An 18599-nucleotide genomic window follows, 5' to 3' on the forward strand; every position below is an offset into this window, starting at 1 on the left:
GAAAGATTAAAACAAAAAATTCAATATAAATTCAATTAGATCCAAAGCCTAAAAAGTCTTAACTACTTCCTTCCAATATTAAATGCTTTAAATATCCAAAATAAGAACCGTTCCTTTATGTTAGGTTAAATAAAAAAAAAACAAGTTTTTTTTAACTGAAAGTAAGGAGCGATATTAAAACTTGAAACGAACAGAAATTATTCCGTAAATGAAAGGGGCTGTCCCCCCCTTAACGCCTTGCTCTTTACGCTAAAGTTTTTTATTGTTTAAAAAATATAAAGTTGTGAGACAGAGTCAAACTTTAGCGTAAAGAGCGACGTTTTAAATTTTGAAGTGCTCCTTACAACTTGTTTTTTTTATTTAATTTCTGATCGTTTTTTAAATAATGCTGGGAAATCCGGCGCCCCCTTCATGGCAATTTCCCTTCCCGCATGAAAACTTTCTCCATGAAACGGTCCTCCCAAGTAACCCCAGACCCACACCCCCCCACTACCAGACAAAATCCCCCCTGAAAATATTTGTATACTTCCCAATAACCAATACTATATGTAAACATTGGGCAAAGTTCTTAACTTGCAGCCCTTCCCCTGTGGACTGTGGGGGATTAATCATCCTCAAAGACATAGTTATTATATTTTTAGACTATTCTGAACAAAATGGCTATCTCAAAATTTTTATCGGATGACTTGGAAAAAAATGAGCGTGGGAGGGGGCCTAGTTGCCCTCCATTTTTTGTCACTTAAAAAGGGCACTAACTTTCAATTTTCATTTGAATAGGACCACTGGGTCGATACGATTACCCCTGGGGAAAATAAAAAAAAACAAAAAAAAACAAATAAACATGCATACGTGATCTTTCTACTGGCAAAAAATATAAAATTCCACATTTTTGGAAATAGGAGCTTGAAACCTCTACTGTAGGGTTCTCTGATACGCTAAATCTCATGGTGTGATTTTCATTAAAAAGTTCTATGACTTTTAGGGGGTGTTTCTCCCCTTTTTTCGAAAATAAAGAAAATTGTCTGAGGCTTGCAACTTTTGATGGGTAAGGCCAATTTTGGTGAAATTTATATATTTAAAATCCGCGTAAAAATTTGACTCTTTCGATTTATCTATTGGTATCAAAATTCCGTATTTTAGACTTTTGGTTTCTATGAGCCGGGTTGCTCCTTACTTACAGTTTGTTACCACGAACTGTTTTACACACATAGAAATAAATAAAATCTATAGAAAGACAATGGAGTGGGGAAGCGTGGATATTATAATCATAATATCTGAAAACAAAAGAATTAACATTATTTTTTTTTATACATTTTGAGAAATATTTTGGTGAAACTAAGAAATTAAATCCAGTCAAAAAGTAGGCAAATGAGAAAAAGACGTCTTGGCTACATGTTTATATGCATTATCTCTACGGGTTCTCTATTTATGTTATTGACCTTGCCATGTCGATCAGTAACACCTCACCAGGTCCAAGTGTTTATTAGTGTTGCAACAGTAATTTGAATGGCAAAGATTTTAAAAACACTTCAGGTTGCACTTAAAGCAATTATAGTCACATTAAAAATATAAATAAGCTCTTTGCATTCTTTGCGTAGGCACGTAATCACCAAAAGCGTTAGAAGGAACAAAGGGATTTTTAGTGAAACTAAACTAACTGAATAACTGGATACTTAAACAAATATCTGTATAAAATAGCTGCAAGACGTCCCTCCTCATACCTTGAAGGAAAACAAAGATCTGTATTCATAAAACAATTTTTGGTGACGACTTGAATTACTTTGAAGGCGTCTTTACTGATGCTGCCTACGGTTATATCCCTGGTAACATAAGCTCCTTGAAATCTTCTTAAACAATATTTAAATTAGAAGCAGTTCAAGCAATTCAGAGCTACTTCTGCCTGCAAAAGCAGCTCAAGTGAATATGAGCGTTGCAGTTGTATTTCTGAGTAACTCCGATTAACGAATTTGAATTCTGTGTCAAGATATTTTTCTTAACGGACGTTCTATTCGTTAACAAAAATGTACCTTGCTCTAGCCGACACAGTAAGTTGAATATATGCTTTTTTTCCTATTTCATTAGTAAAAATGCTAAAAGATCATCTCTATAAAATAAGATTAATTTTTTTTTTCAGGATATCTTTCTCAAAAACAGCTCCGGACTGTTTTCTTGCAATCATTAACACTGTTGGCATTAGAATTGAAGATCCTCCTTCGATCCTTCAGTCGATGATGATGTCAAAGGGATTCTTAAACAGTGAGAAGTAAGTAGTTCTGTCATCTAGCCTCCACTAAAGAGTGTCAGAAATCCATTAACATTTTGAAAAAAGCGCCTAAGTCCACTTTTTCTAATTTTATAGGAAAGCAAAATGAAAATAATAACGTACACTGAAAAAATCTTTGTCACAAATCCAAATTTAAGAGGCTTGAAACTTTAAAGAATGATTCCTAGTTAACTTTTTGACCGAAATTCACTTGAAATGTCAAAAATTCCGTTCGTTACCTTGAAGATAAGGGACTTACGCTCTTTTTTACGTCCTTTTGGAACAATTTATAACTTGGTCAGACTCTAAAGACAAACATGTTTTGAATAGACCGACCGATAGATCGCTTTGAGCTCTTTTGAACCATATACTGAACTCATTTCCAGAAAAAGTGGACTTATGCCCTTTTTGTAAAACATCACGGAATTATTAAAAGAGGGCACTGTTTAGTTTTATAAGAATAGAACAAGAATCTCAATCAGAATCAAAAACAGCTAGTGAAACGGAGGCTACTATTTCGCCTATCAAAACTAGAAATATTCAAAGCAAACTTATATCTAATTCAGCAGATTTCAATTCGTACGGATTTTATGTTTATTCACAGCGAAATTGGATTTAATTGGACCATTCAATTAAATGGAATTCATTCGATTTAATTAGAAATTGAATTATTCATTGTGTGAAAATGTCTCAAGCTGATGCTTAAGGTTTCTGAAAGTTGGCAGGTTCTTTTGTGTTTAAGCTATTTTAAATTGTTTGTAAATTGGTCTAGGCTAGGCTACTAAGGAGAACTTAGGTTAGTTTAAAAATATAATAACCAACAAATATGTTTATTAGGGAATTTTGGAAAAGTGTTTGCTTGTTTTCGGTCTGATATAAATCAGGGTAAAAAAAACAAACAAAAAAAAACACAAAATGAATACAACTATTATTTTATTTTAGTTTGTATGATTTGCTAGATAGTGCTAGCTGTCTTTTTTCTCAGACGCACTTGACTTTCCTCTCTTATCTCCTTCCTGTATCCTTGTGGCTTTACTTGCATCTTGATCAAATTGAAAGAAAATATACCTAGGTTTTTGTTAAAAAAGTAGCTTACTTCTTGGATAATTAATGTGGGCTTGGGGTATATAAGATGCTTAGTCTAGAGCAGTATTATTATTCCTGGCGTATAATTTCGCAACTTTTGCAAAATTGTGTCCGAAAAAAATGATAAAACAATCTAATTCGTACTTATCTTATTTATAAGTACGTCGTTCCTATCTATGTTTAAGCAAAGTATTATTCTTGGTGTATAATTTTTTTATTTTTATAGAAGTGTCAAAGAAATCAGTAAAACCTAATTCACATTTATTAATCTTAACTCAAATTTATTTATTTATACGTACGTCGTTGCTGCCTATGTTAAATTAAAAATAACAGGCATTTTTTTGGACTTTCATTGAAAAAGTAAAAAAAAATACAGAATTGCCCCCCCCCTAGGTTTCAGACAATACATTCCCCACTTCCCCCGACGTATCCTTCAATTGGTGCCACTAAGAATAAGCAAACATATCTTTTATTTATATGAAGATGGTGATTAATATATAGATCAAAAGTATATGAAATATACCAGTCTTGATGAATCCTTCAGGGTAGGGTGACAATAGACTCCAATTACAATTGATGTAATTACACCTTTTTTGTTTTTATTGTGAAATTACAAACAAAACAACCAAATTCTTTGCTTGTTTAATTATCTCAATTCCGCCGTATGTGGCTATTATTCAAATCTGATTTTAGCGAGCTGGTTAAAACCGGTTCTCAAGTTCACTTTTTTTCGTTCACTTCAGCTGTATTTTGCTTTTGAAATATTTTTTCACAAGATTTCTGCTGTGGTAAAAAAGTAAAAAAACAAAAAAATGGTAGGCCATGTAGACCGTAATTAAAATCAAGTTCGGTTAGGTTCTATTCTGAAACTACAACTAAAACAACCAAATTCGTTGTTTGTTTAATTATCTCAACTCCGTTGTATTTGGCTATTTATGAAATCTGATTTTAGCGAGCTGGTTAAAACCGATTCTCAAGTTCACTTTTTTCATTCATTTCAGCTGTATTTTGCTTTTGAAATATTTTTTTCACAAGATTTCTTCTCTGGTAAAAAAAAATAAATAAAAAATAGGTAGATCATGAGGAAAAAAAATGTGAAAGCTCGAAATAATTTTGCTTAGAACAAGTAGATGTTATATTGAATTATAGGTGACAATAAAAGAATATGCAATGAAGGTATTCGCTTTTTAATGATATCTTGCGAATGAAGTGAAACTGTATGATTACTTTAAAAGTAAGGGTGAGTACTACTATCATTGCCGTATCCAGGGGGAGTAAAGATTAGGGGGTTTGACCACTCCCCAATGTCCGACTCAAAAACGTAACAAAAATGCATAAAAACAAATTTTGATGCGTTTTTTTAATTTGTTTTTTTTCGTAAAACCTCCAGAAAAATACCCCCCACCCCCCAAAAAAATCCTGGATAGGGCCCTGATTTTTATGCTTTTGACCAAGGTCACCAAAATAACATATTTTTGCCTACCTGGACCTATCTTAGGTCTCTTACCTGAAAATGCCGTTTTCTAAGATTTTACTTTTGGCTGGTTTAAAATTCTGAAGTTTATAGGGTAATACGAAATTTTCGTCAGTATTGCCACTTTGAATAGTAAAAGTAAATACCCAAAACTAAATAACTAAATTTGGCAACTTCTTCTTCATCATTTAGGAGGTCCATAAATGCCAAGGGCAGGTTTTTTTTTACCTTCTAATTGATCTGGCTGGAGAACTGGGCTTTTATTGTAAGGTAATATACTAAGCAATCCTGGCATCACACATTCAAAGTCAATTAAAAAAAGACAGCTAAGTACAAAAGTTCCTACGTTAGAGCAGACATACCTAGTCCAGGAAGGGAACGGTTTGACCCGAAACAAATTGCAAGAGAAATGATTCTTGGACTATCTGACTTAGAAAAATACGCTGATTCCAAATATGCAAAGTTTGCTCATCTACCTGTTTCACAAATATGTTTTTTTTAGGTTGAGGTAAATTTTGAGGGGGCGGAATTCGTGTTTCCATATATTAGCATACAACTGCAAAATTGATGTCTACAATAGGGCAATAGATCGCGGTGATTATAAAAATCACTTTTATTTGAACGTAAAATTAAAACTTAGGTTTTTTTGTGGTTGAGATTGATTCTTAAGGAAGTGAAATTTGTGCTTCCATGTAAAGGCGAACAACAACAAAATTGATATCTAGAATATGGTATTAGATCACGGTGAATATGAAAATCACTTTCATTTGACCTTAAAACTGAAAATTAGTTTTTTTTTTAGGTTGAGGTTGATTTTGAGGAGGTTAAATTCGTGTTTCTATGTAAAAGCATACAACACAAACATCACTGCTGGGAGGAAGTACTTTTGACTCAACATACGAAGCAGATGAGGTGACGTTCTCGATTATTTTGAAATGACGCAACTGATTGAGCGTTGAAATTGAGCCTGGACACTTATACAAGAGCATCATTGCTTTCTCCCCAGCTGCTGAAATGTCATGCTTGGTGGATAGCGGGTCCATAAAAAATTTTGAGTTTCGTTGCATTTATATCCCAACTTCTATTCTTTGAGATTCCACCTCGAGGCTCAGAGTAAAAGTAGATCGCTTGGCTACTTTTCTGTGTGTAATAACAGAGGAGTATAAGCAGATTTGTGTCTTCTCCAACCAGAACAATAGGCATAAAAGAAGCACATCGAACTGCAGTTAGAATAATGAGAAGATCATCATCACTTTCTGCTTGGTATACCTGACACCCAGCTTTGGTCAGGTGCTCACTGGTCATGGCCATGATTACTTGCTTATTCTTGAAGTTCCTTAACAACGCTTCTATCTTTGTAGAACAGACTATATTACTGCTATAATTGATCTTCGGGTACGATCGTGTCCCTTTATGTCTCAAATGGGTAATGTCTTTGATTGATGGTGCTTGGTCCTATCTGTCGAAAACCACTGACGGCCTTTGCACCCCGTTTTTTCGTGCAACGTTGTCAGCGTTCTTCTGGCAGATACTATTATAAGTTGAGTTTTTTCCCAAGGGATTCGTTGGAGAAGAGTCCCACCATCCAGAACTATATGTTTGTCACTGAAATCTTTGACAAAGTCTTCAGTTTTTGGCTGCTGCTGTGCAACTAGACGCCACATAGCAGCGGTGAGGGCAGGTTTATCGTCTAATCGTGGAAGTCTGTTTGATTCAGAAAGTGACAGAGGCGGTGAAAATAATTCATACTTAAAGTGTGACTCCAAATCATCGGCGCTATTTTCAGCAATTGTCACCAGCCGCTGAAACATCAATGCTTGATGATTGGCAACTGACTGTCCGTTAACAACTGGTTTAGCTTTATTAGCAAGCTTTACGGTCACAGAATTTCTCTTGAATGTGAACGTGTTCATGTTTTCTCCTGTCATGCCATCCATGATTTCTTGTCCGACGGATCTAGCTGTGTCGGCCTTGACTTTTTCGTCATCCGTAACTCCTGAAGTAATGATTTGTAAGCTCAGGTCTTCTGCAAAAGGGGTATTTTCAGCAAGAATGCAAAGGATCTTGCTACTGTCATGGTCGTCTCTAGCTTCTTTGTGCTGTTTGCTCGTCTCGTATTGGACCTTAGCAAAAGTTTGCATCGATGGCTTAATTGCACTACAAGTTGGTGATGAGAGTAACCAAGTCAGCCTCTGCAACTCATTCATACCGCCTCCCCTTGTAAGGTCCCCTTGCTCAATGAGCAGATCTGACGACAGACCCACCCAAAATTTTTGGATCTATGCATAACATATTTTACGTTCTGAAAATTGTCAAACACGTTGGAATTGGTAGTTTCCAGCTATTTCATATCTTGCAGGTACATCCTGGCATTCTTCGTATATAGGAAGTGGTTGGACGCTGTGAAATACGGCAATATAGCTCCAACTGCCTGAAGGTGAAGATCCCAGTTTCTCGTATGCTCTGCTTGGGTAAACTTGTTCAATATGCCTATCATTTCCATATATTATATTCACAATTTCGCCGTACGCGATCTTTCGAAATTGACTGTTTAAGAGAAGAAATTTCTTAGCGACTTCTGCCAAGGACAGATTTTTCTGTATACTTCGCATGTCTGTTTCAACTTCCAATGCACCATTATAAACAGTAATTTTTGCATGCTCCAACTGTGAGATCCCTTCCGTCGCCAAAGGGTTATGAAACTGATGGAGTATTTTGATGAAAGTTTAATTTTACGTTCAAATATAGGTAATTTTATAATCACCGTGACATTGTACCTTATTCTAGATATCAATTTTTTTGTTGTACAGCTTTATATGGAAACACGAATTTCACCTCCTCAAAATCAGCCACAGCCTCAAAAAACTGAATTTTTAGTTTTACGTTCAAATAAAGGATATTTTTATAATCACCGTGATCAAGTACCCTACACTAGACATCATTTTTGTTGTTGTAAGCCATTGCATGGAAGCACGAAGTTAACCTCCTTAAAGTCAAAAAATAAAAACTAAAAAAATAAAAAAAAAAAACTAAAAAAAACCAAAGGTTTAATTCTACGTTCAAATAAAGGTAATTTTCATAATCACCGTGATATAGTACCCTATTCTAGACATCAATTTTGTTGCTGTCCGCCTTTATATGGAAACACGAATTTCACCTCCTCAAAATCAACCACAGCCTCAAAAACCCTAATTTTTAGTTTTACCTTCAAATAAAGGTGATTTTCATAATCACCGGAATCAAGTACCCTATTCTAGATATCAATTTTTCGTTGTAAGCTATTGCATGGAAGCACGAATTTCATCTCCTCAAAATCAACCTCAACCTAAAATAAAAACTAAGTTTTAATTTTACGTTAAAATAAAAGTGGTTTTCATAATCACCGGATCTATTGCCTTATTTTAGACATTAATTTGTTGTTGTATGCCTATATATGGAAGCCCGAATTTCACCCCCTCAAAATTAACCTCAACCTAAAAAAAATATATTTGTGAAACAGCTAGATGAGCAAACTTTGCAAATTTAGAATTTTTCCGAGTCGGGTAGACTAATAATCATTTCTCTTGGAATTTGTTTCGGGTTAGCCCCTTTTTTTTCACACACTTCCTGGACTAACCAGGTTTTAGTATACATGACAATAGGTCACATAGCGGTTGCAAATGTCGATGTTATTACGGGAAAATTAATGAGTTTAAGTGTACTATAAACAAGGTTAAAAGCTAAAATTTCTTAAGGTAAGCACAGATTTATACTTTTAACAGTAATACAGGATCAAATGTGAGCAAAAAATAAGTATTTTTTTGCAATAATCTAAATAATATATAGGAGAGAAGGGGGGTAAATGACTTTTGTCTAAGCTGAAATAGAATCCCTAAAGCCATCCACACCGCATTAGGGCAAACGGATAAGCCGATGTATCCGTTTAGGATAGTTAGTATTAACACGGCTGGGCCACTTCCGCTGTCAACCAATTACGCTGGTGCTCCAGCATGTCACGTGATCTTTATTCTAATGGAATGAATTTTTCAGTTATTTTTGTTTTGAGGAACATATTTTTGTTTTGTGCCAAAGAGGAGTCATATCCCCACATATTTTTAAGATGTGTATAGTCTTAACCTTAGCCTTATTTCGGTCAACTTATTACTATGGAATGTCTGATATTTCATATTTAGTTTACGCTGAAGACATTTTATTGATTAACCGATCGAAATCTTCGTTGTCTAAAATGGTTGGTATCAATGGTCCGTGATTTACTTATCAATGGTTTAACTTTAAATAAAGATAAATGCGAATATTTATGTTTTAACTCCCGCGCATTATTTTGTGTTTCTGTCTGCCAGCTCATTTCAATATGAAATATAAACAGTTAATGTGTTTAGCAACGTTTGAACAGTTTGAGAACACTTTTGGTATTTAGAGATTTTTTCTGTTTAAGAATTTGCATCGCTCAGTTTTAATTATTTGAAAGCAAAATTAATTAGCTCTAAGCTGTGACCTCAATTACAATGTATTCAAAGAATGTAATTTAATATGTTCTCGGGAAATTTGTTTTTATCGTCCGTGTGCTAATACACAGTTGTTTTTTTAGGCTTACCGCTAGGTATTTCAACTTCCAAAGAAGCCTGAGAAAGAAGCTTAGGCTGAAAAACAATTATCATCAGAATGACTTGTCTAAAGCTCGTTCTTTAGTTAATCGTACCCTACAATATATGGACAATCACTTGGTTATTAACAGCCTAAAACCTGGAGATTACGATCAAGAAAAGTATTTTTCCGATTGCATAAGAAATGTGGAAATATCCAGCTGCATTGGAAAGGTAAAAACAGGTTTTTGCCTAAATCTTGGACATGCGTAATACATAAAACATCAGAAAATGTTTTTAGCCAAGGTACAAAGAAATTAGGGATTCAACCAAGAATTCCAGGAATTGAAAACTTGAATAGTCAACAACACATAAAATATAGATCATGCACCTTGACAAACTGTTGAGTAAACTTAAATTAGTGCTCCGCAATCCTTCTTTTCCAGTCACTGAATTTGAAATAAAGAAGGGGATAGAGGGTAACTAGGACAATGCTGGTTCGACACCTAATTAAAAAATACCATAAAATAATTGGGTTGCATTAAAACTTAGAAAATAAGATAGTAAAAAAAAAAGAAATACACACAAGTATACTTTTTGTTACTGTTCCTAGCCGAGGGCATGGCACGCTGGATTGGCAATCCTATGTCCTTCAGAAAAATGTTCGATTGTTGGTGAAGAAAATCCTGTGGCTTGGGATGGGAGTCAGTGGTTTGACTCTACAAGCTCAGCCCAATGGGTCTATGGAGGTTATAGCTAAAGAAATTTCCATGTCACACCTGACTTTCAGATGACAGATGAGGCGGAAAACACCGGTTTCTGTTGCAAGAAGAAGAAGATATTTGTTATTATATATTTGACAAAAGTGACTTTTTGTCCTTTTCTTTTTTATGTCCAAGGGATTTGACTAACTTCTGTGTAAAGGTTTGCTCAAAGATTATAAAAAACAGATAAAACCGTGACGCGGCTAGAGGGAGGGGGTGTGTGTTTTAGATCCTTCGGTCCCAGGCTGTGTTTTACATACGAGGCAGATTTAGATAGTTTAAGATTAAAAATTCTATATTTATTTTTCAGCACAATGTTATATTTTTTCATGTTTATTAAAACCTAATTGGTTCTTTGTAGTATTACAGTACGTTCCGATTTAGGCCAATGAAAACGGGGGATTGGTCATGTTCAGGTGATGGATGGAGCCTTTACCCTTATGGTTTTGGGATTTTATTATTGCAAGGTATGTTAACAGATGTTTCAGCTTCTTTGAGACCAGAATTAACAGTGATTTTTCAGGTAAACCTTGTTTGTCTTGCTTTCAGATATAAATTTTGAACTTATATTGATATATCCCATTTTTCACTCTGTCAACATTAATATGAGCAGGCCAATGGGTAACCTAATATTCACCAAACCAAATACAGTACTCACTTCTTAGAAAAATAAACAGATACAAATCGAATATAATTTGAAAGTTCTCCAATAGTGTTTCTTCAAGATTTTCTTAAACAAGAAGATCAAAGGTTTCTGCTTTTTTGCTGATATTTTTTGTAGGAAGTTGAGTCGATGCGAAATTTGCTGATAGAGTATTTTCCCGAATATGAGGCACAAAATGAAGCAGAAGATATTTCACAGCAGCTGAAAGACACTATCCAAGATCTCGGATTCCAGGCAACCGCTTCCTTCATGGATAAACTACAACAGCTTCTTTGGTTAATTGAAACTGAGCACCAAATCATTATTGAAGGCCCGCCCTTTTCTGGAAAAACTTCATTAATAAAGGTAGGTTTTGAAGTTGAAAACTAAAAAAAAATAAAGATAATAAAAATAAAGGCAAGTTCCCGTTAATAAAAGCAAGTTTTCTAGATGCTACATGCGGGTGAGAATTTTTCTTCAACGAGCATATCGCAGCATTATTAGTTTTTGAGTAATCTTATTGTATTGGATAGCGAAGGTTTTAAAAAAGGTTTGTTGCTAGAAAAGTATTTAATATTGTCAAAAAATGACCAACATTTGTGCTTTCGGACATTTTGCTCTTCCAAGATAGGGGAAGGGCTGAAATATTGTCTTCCCCTTTCTTGGGAGGCTCTCATAAGCCTTTCCAAGAAATTACACAGAAAGGTTTTAACTTATGGGAGTAGAAACAACAAACTATGAAAAAAACAACAATGAAACTTTAAGCATTGAAAATGATAATAGTCATCGGTTAAAATAATCAATTATACATTAAAGAAAAGAATTTCAGGTAAAATTGTTAATGAAAAAAAAATTAATTTTCTATTTAGAAAAGTTCTCCGAGTAAACCTGTCACTAAAAAATGTGCAGTTAAATGTAGGAATATGATTTACAGTCTTGATTGTAATGAATCCGCGTTTCCGTTCTTGCTTAGTTAGATATTATATTCTGAGTGGAAATTTGTAGCCTTAGGGAATGAACGTACGATTAAATATGAAATTTTCAGTGGCAATCTGAATTGTAATTTCTTCATGACCTTTAGCGCTTACTTACGTAGAATCCGCATTGTGAATGAAAACAGTCTTTTTTTTTCCCAGTTAAATTTTGTAGAAAAACGTACGATTGAATACAAATTTTCAACGACAATCTAAATTTTAATTACTTCATGACCTTTAGCGCTTACTTACGTAAAATCCGCATTGTGAATGAAAACAGTCTTTAATTTTGTTTTCCAGTGAAATTTTGTAGAAAAACGTACGATTGAATACGAAATTTTCAATGGCAATCTTAATTGTAATTACTTCACGACCTTTAGAACTTACTTACTTAGAATCCGCATTGTAAGTGAAAACAGTCTTTGAATTTTTTCCAGCGGAATAGTAGTCGAAAAATGCAATATTGAGTGTGATATTTTTAATAACAGTCTGGATTAATCCAGACTGTTTTAAAACTGTTCCGCATATCCGTTAGCGTATAATGCGAATAAGTAGGCCTAATGCGCACGAAAATAGTCTTATGATTTTTTTTTTTTTAAGTAAAATTGTCATTGAAAAAGATGTAATTAAATGCGAGATTATTAATCAGAATCTGGATTGTGATTGTTGTGTTTGTGTCAGATTGTTTTTTATTACCTTCTGAATTCTGATACCTCCGAATTCCATTAGCTCATAATGGGAGCTCAAATTGTGAATGAAAATAGTCTTGGAAAGTTTTTTCTAGTAAAATTGTTATTGAAAAAGACATAATTAAAATTAAAAGCAAGATTATTCATTAGAATCTGGATTTTGATTATTGTGTTTGTGTCAGGATTGTTTTTTATTACCATTTACCTTCTGAATTCTGATGCTACTGAATTCCATTAGTTCATAATGGGAGCTCAAATTGTGAATGAAAATGGTCTTGGAAAGTTTTTTCTAGTAAAATTGTCATTGACAAAGGTATGAAAGAGCGCCATGCTACTATTAACCCTTGATTCTAATGACGCGGTATTTCAATTAGCGCGTAATGAGAACCATATTGTGAGTGAAACTAGTCTTTGCGTTTTAATTGGAATTTAAGCTTTCCAAAAAAATAGCTTCATTTGTAAATTGGAAACCATCTCATTAATTTTTTGTAGTGTATTTTGTAACTCCCACTGACTAATATCTTTGCAGTGTCTAAATGGTAGTGAAACATGAGCATCCAAATTAAGTCTAAGATAAGGATCACTTTTGTGTACAATTGAGCCTAGAAAACACACAAAAATAACTAGTAATTCAAAAAATTTCACAATGCATAGATATCAGACATACGAAGAATTGTTGAGCAAAATCCATCACAAACCAGATAGTGTGATGAACTAATAAGTGAAAACTGACGCTTGTATCGAAAAGAAGTCACCAGCGCCATCTTGAATTTGTGCAAGTTAGGACTTAGTTTTACCCAAAATGATGTATACTCGTCTTTGCAGGTACTTAAAACGTACAGGAAGGTGATAACAACAGAATTCTGTCTCCATTAGGCCTACAATCTTAAAGCCAACTAGCCTGCCTAACCTACCAAGATGTTCCCAAGCTAACATAGGCCTACTTCGCACAGACTGGATTTTGACTTTAAATAATTCTTGGAAATAGAAAAGTACTGATATGAAGTCATCAGACACTGTATTCTTAGGGGTACTCATATTTTTTAATTCCTATCCTCCCTAGATTCTCATGCTGACAAAGATCCAACTCTTATAATTTTTCAAATCTCTTTATCACAAACAATGATTCTCGTAGGCAATGTAACTTAAATTGCATTAAAAGTATTTAACGTGTTTTGAAAGTTTAAAATGTCATAATTTTCATTTTTTTAGACGGTATAATTTAATAATTTCTTTATATACATTACTAAAATATATTGAGGGAGATAAGGCTCCAAATTAAGGCTCAATCGTAGAAGATAGAAGAAGCTATAGTCCTGAGGAGAATAACATGTTTTTTCAAGGAGACAGTTCAGATGTAAGGATAGGTTAGTAGACATCTATTTACAAAACTGTCCATTTTTCAAGTTAAGATAAGAAAATTGCAGTAAGCACAGTTGCGACACCTTTTATCAGCTATAGAAATCTTTGGCTACAAATTGTGATTGACCTATTATTTAAAGTTAAAATATAATACGTATGCTTCTTTTTATAGGTACTTCAAGAATATCTCACACGACAAAGAAAAACCGAAGTTTCTGCTCAATGGATTTTTTGTTCCGCTGGAAATCTCAGTGAAGTCTTTGGAAAGTTTAAAAATCAGGAATGGAAAGATGGTACAGTGATATGCATTTATCTTTATTTGATTGAAAAACAGAAACAAAACTAGTACTTTTGAACTGATTGTAAAAATCAGGATATGTTTTGTCAGGCATCCTATTTCATGTCTTTTTCCTTTGTGTCATGTACAAAACTTGTATTCTTAGGACTCTGAAAGATTGGTTTAAATTCCGTTTCTCGTCAATTGAATCTAATCAAACTAATTGACAAAGTACAAACAGTGAAATTTTAAATTTTTTACATTACAGACACATTCCATCCAATTCTTGAAGAACACAAGTGAAAAGAAACTGCAAAAAAAAATTTCATCTGCATTCCCTGATATATCTAGATATGATACCAGCTCACTACAGAGCCACCAAATTGGCATATTCGCACCATGTCCTGCATTGGGGTCATTCCTAGGGTTAATGGTGCCCAGGGCAACATTAACCTTGGCACCCTTCCTCTTTCCCTGGAAAATATTCCATGTAATCTAGTAAGTTACCAAACGCCTTAAAAGTAGGTCGCAGCAAGACCCCCCCAGAATTTTTTCTAGGGAGAACAGTAGGGGTACTTGCCCCGGGCGCAGAAATTTCAGGGGCACGAAATTTCAAATAAATAATCTAACTGTTATAATCATTTTGAATCCAAATTTTTCATTTTTTCCATATTTTCATCACCATTCTTCGAAAATAAAAGTAAGTACCCCAAATCTAATTAGTTTTAATGTGTTTTTTCCTGCGATATTTTGCATTCAAGTTATGTTAACAAATGAGAATTTTGTTAATGAATGAAAATTTTTGGGAGACAGGGGAGGCGCTAATCAAGATTTTGCCCCATGCGCAAGAGAGGCCAGAACCGCCACTGCTCTTCGTACCATCCCCAGTAACATTTGGCAGCTTCATCACTCCCCTCCTCTTGAACGGACTGTACTAAAGCAGTGAATCATACTGAAGCATAGACGTGACCAGTCTATGTAGAGACGAGCTACTTTTACTAATTTCACAGTGCAAATCAGGATGTGCAAATCAGCTTTATCAAAACTTAGATCAGCTATTAAGGTAAATCAGAATGGAAATATTGTTTGGAACTTAAAGGTGCACACTTTATTTCCACCAAGGGATTCAACCAAGGTCTTATCTTTTTTTTCTTCTAAAAGTTGATCAAACAGTTAATGGTAACGAACTATAAGTAAGGAGCAAATGGGCTCAATAGTAACTGAAACTCTAAAAACGGAATTTTGATACCGATAGATACCTAAAAAGAATCGGATTTTTCAGCTGATTTCAAAAATACAAGTTTCATCAAGCTTACCCATCAAGAGTTACGAGCCTGAGAAAATTTGCCTTATTTTCAAAAAAAGGGGGAAACGCCCCCTAAAAGCCATAAAATCTCAATGAAAACCACACCATCAGATTAAACATATCAGAAAACCATTCTATAGTGGTTTCAAGCTTATATCTGCGAAAATGTGGAATTTTGTATTTTTTGCCAGAAGAAAGATCACGGATGTGTGTTTACTTTTTTAAAGTTTTTGTTTCACAGGGATGATTGTATCAACCCAGTTTTCTAGAATAATGTGTGGGGGCTCATTCGAACGGAAATTAAAAGTTATAGTTGCCTTTTTAAGTGACCAAAAGAATTGGAGAGCAACTAGGCCCCCTCCCGTGCTCATTTTTTCCCAAAGTCCCCGTTCAATATTTTCGGATAGCCATTTTGTTAAGCATAGTAAAAAAAATCTAATAATTGTGTCTTTGAGGATGACCTAATCCCCCACAGTCCCCGGGAGAAGGGCTGAAAGTTATTAGCTTTGCTCATTGTTTACATACAATATTGGTTATTGGGAAGTATACAGACGTTTTCAGGGGGGATTTTTTCTGGTGAAAGGGGAGGGGATGGGGAGGCAGTTACTTAAGAGGATATTTCCATGGAGAAATTTTTCTTGGGTGAATAGAATTTTTCCATGAAGGGGGTGCTGGATTTCCCAGCATTATTAAAAAAATGATCAGAAATTAACTAAAAAACAAGTTTTTAACTGAAAGTAAGGAGCGACATTAAAACTTAAAACGAACAGAAATTATTACGTATATGAGGGGGTTCTCCCCATTGTCAATAACTCGCTCTTTACGCTTAAGTTTTTTTTTAGTAATTTCAAAAGATGGTAAACATGCGGCTTAATAAATAGTCCTTTTCTTTTTCTAGTTTTTCCCCTCTCTCCCTCTCTCTTACACTCCTTTCTTCTTGTTCTTACATCTTTTCTTTTCTCTTTTCTTTATATATCTCTTTCTATATATATATATATATATATATATATATATATATATATATATATATATATATATATATATATATATATATATATATATATATATATATATATATATATATATATATATATATATATATATATATATATATATATATATATATATATATATATATATATATATATATATATATATATATATATATTTTTATATATATATATATATATATATATATATATATATATATATATATATATATATATATATATATATATATATATATATATATATATATATATATATATATATATATATATATTATGTTTAAGAGGTAATTACTTGGCAAAAAAAAAAAAAAAAAAAAAAAAAAAAAAAAAACTGTCGTCCATAATATATATATATATATATATATATATATATATATATATATATATATATATATATATATATATATATATATATATATATATATATATATATATATATATATATATATATATATATATATATATATATATATATATATATATATATATATATTGTGGCTCATTTTATATAGTACTTTCATTTCAAAATTATATTACTGAATCAAACAGAACCCGGCTCAATAGTAAGCGAAACACGGAATTTCGATATAGTACAAATAAATATATAAAAATAATCAGCTTATTATGCTGATTTTGAATATATAAGTTTCATTAAGTTTAATCATACCCATTAAAGGCTACAAGCCAGAGAAAATCTGCCTTATTTTCCAAAAAAAGGGAGGAAACACCCAATAAAAGTCATAAAATCTTAATGAAAATCACAACATCGGATTCACCGTATCCCGAAACTCTACTGTAGAAGATTATAGATCCTATCTGCAAAAACGTGGAATTTTGTATTTTGTGCGAGAAGAAAGATCACGTATGTGTGTTTTTTTTCCCCCGGGGATGATCGTATCAACCCAGTGGTTTTAGAATATCGTGAGGGTGCTCATTTAAACATAAATCAAAAGTCCTAGTGCCCTTTTTAAGTAACCAAAAAGATTGAAGGGCAACTAGGCCCCCTCCCCACCCCTTTTTCTCAAAATCCTCCAATTATAATTTCAGAGAGCCGTTTTGTTCATCATAGTTGAAAGGCCCAGTAACTATGCCTTTTGATACAACATTACTTCCCCCCCCAGAGCACTAGGGGAAAGGTCTTTAAGTTACAACATTTCCCCTTTGTTTATGCTTAGTATTTGTTATTGGGAAGTATGTATACATTTTCGGGAGGGGTGGAAACTTTTCTGCAGGGGTTTTTCCAAGGGGGAATTTTCCATGGAGAAAGAAGTCTACAGGGGGTGAACTTATCAGGGGAAATTTTGTACTGGGAGAATTTGCGAGAATTCCTATACAAAATTCTTTTTATATGTCTTGCTTTCTCTTTTCCCTCTCAATTTTACCCGTGGAGTTGTTAAGGGTAATTGTCGTCGGTAGATTTTCGCCGGGATAGAATTGTCTGGAGGATATTCCGTAGGGAGGTTTATTTCTCCGTGGAGGTGGGGCTAGATTTTCTGGCATTATTTAAAAACAATAATACATTAAATAAAAGAAACAAGTTTTTTCAACTGAAAGTAAGGAGCAACATTAAAACTTAAAACGAACAGAAATTATTACGTATATAAAGGAGATTGCCCCCTCCTCAACACTTTTCTCGTTACGCTAAAGTTAGAATTTTGTCCCAATTCTTTAAGAACCACTCCTGAAAAATTAGGGTCGCTTAATTAGAATAAGCTTTTTTTAAAAGAAGCTTTTTTTAAAAAGAACTAAAAAACTTTAGCGTAAAGAGCGAGTTGTTGAGGAGGCCGCAATCCCTTTCATATACGTAATAATTTCTGTTCGTTTTAAGTTTTAATGTTGCTCCTGACATTCAGTTGAAAAAACTTTTTTTTTTATTTAATCATAGGCAGCACGCTAGCGCAGCCTAAGTAAAGAGCGGTGTGGACACAATGTGCTTTTTTTTTCCTCCATGCCCAGGCACTTCGTATCAAAGGAGTTGTCAAAGAAACTTCGAAAATGGCTCATTCGATTGGAAATTGGAGGGCTAGTGCCCGTTTTAATGGTCGAAAGTACTTGGAGGGCAAGTAGCCCCCTCCCACGTCTATCATTCCCCCAAACACATCCAATCAAAATTTTCAGATAGCCATTTTGCTCAGCGTAGTTGATTTCCAAGTAGAAAATATGTTTTT

General features: G+C 33.7%; 1 protein-coding gene across 1 annotated transcript in view; it reads left to right on the forward strand.

Annotated features, from left to right (window-relative positions):
- Positions 1–18599, forward strand: part of LOC148950849 (dynein axonemal heavy chain 3-like) — a 93949-nt gene that overhangs the window by 26491 nt on the left and 48859 nt on the right. Inside the window, exons 8-11 of the mRNA XM_089090930.1 lie at positions 2135–2263; positions 9412–9640; positions 10952–11179; positions 14011–14131. Of these exons, the coding sequence (XP_088947056.1) occupies positions 2135–2263; positions 9412–9640; positions 10952–11179; positions 14011–14131 (707 nt within the window). The remainder of the gene's footprint in view (positions 1–2134; positions 2264–9411; positions 9641–10951; positions 11180–14010; positions 14132–18599) is intronic.

This window comes from Artemia sp. Qi Xiang Cuo, chromosome 6 (genome assembly GCF_049724085.1).
Source record: "Artemia sp. Qi Xiang Cuo chromosome 6, ASM4972408v1, whole genome shotgun sequence".
In the NCBI taxonomy this organism is placed as follows: domain Eukaryota; kingdom Metazoa; phylum Arthropoda; class Branchiopoda; order Anostraca; family Artemiidae; genus Artemia; species Artemia sp. Qi Xiang Cuo.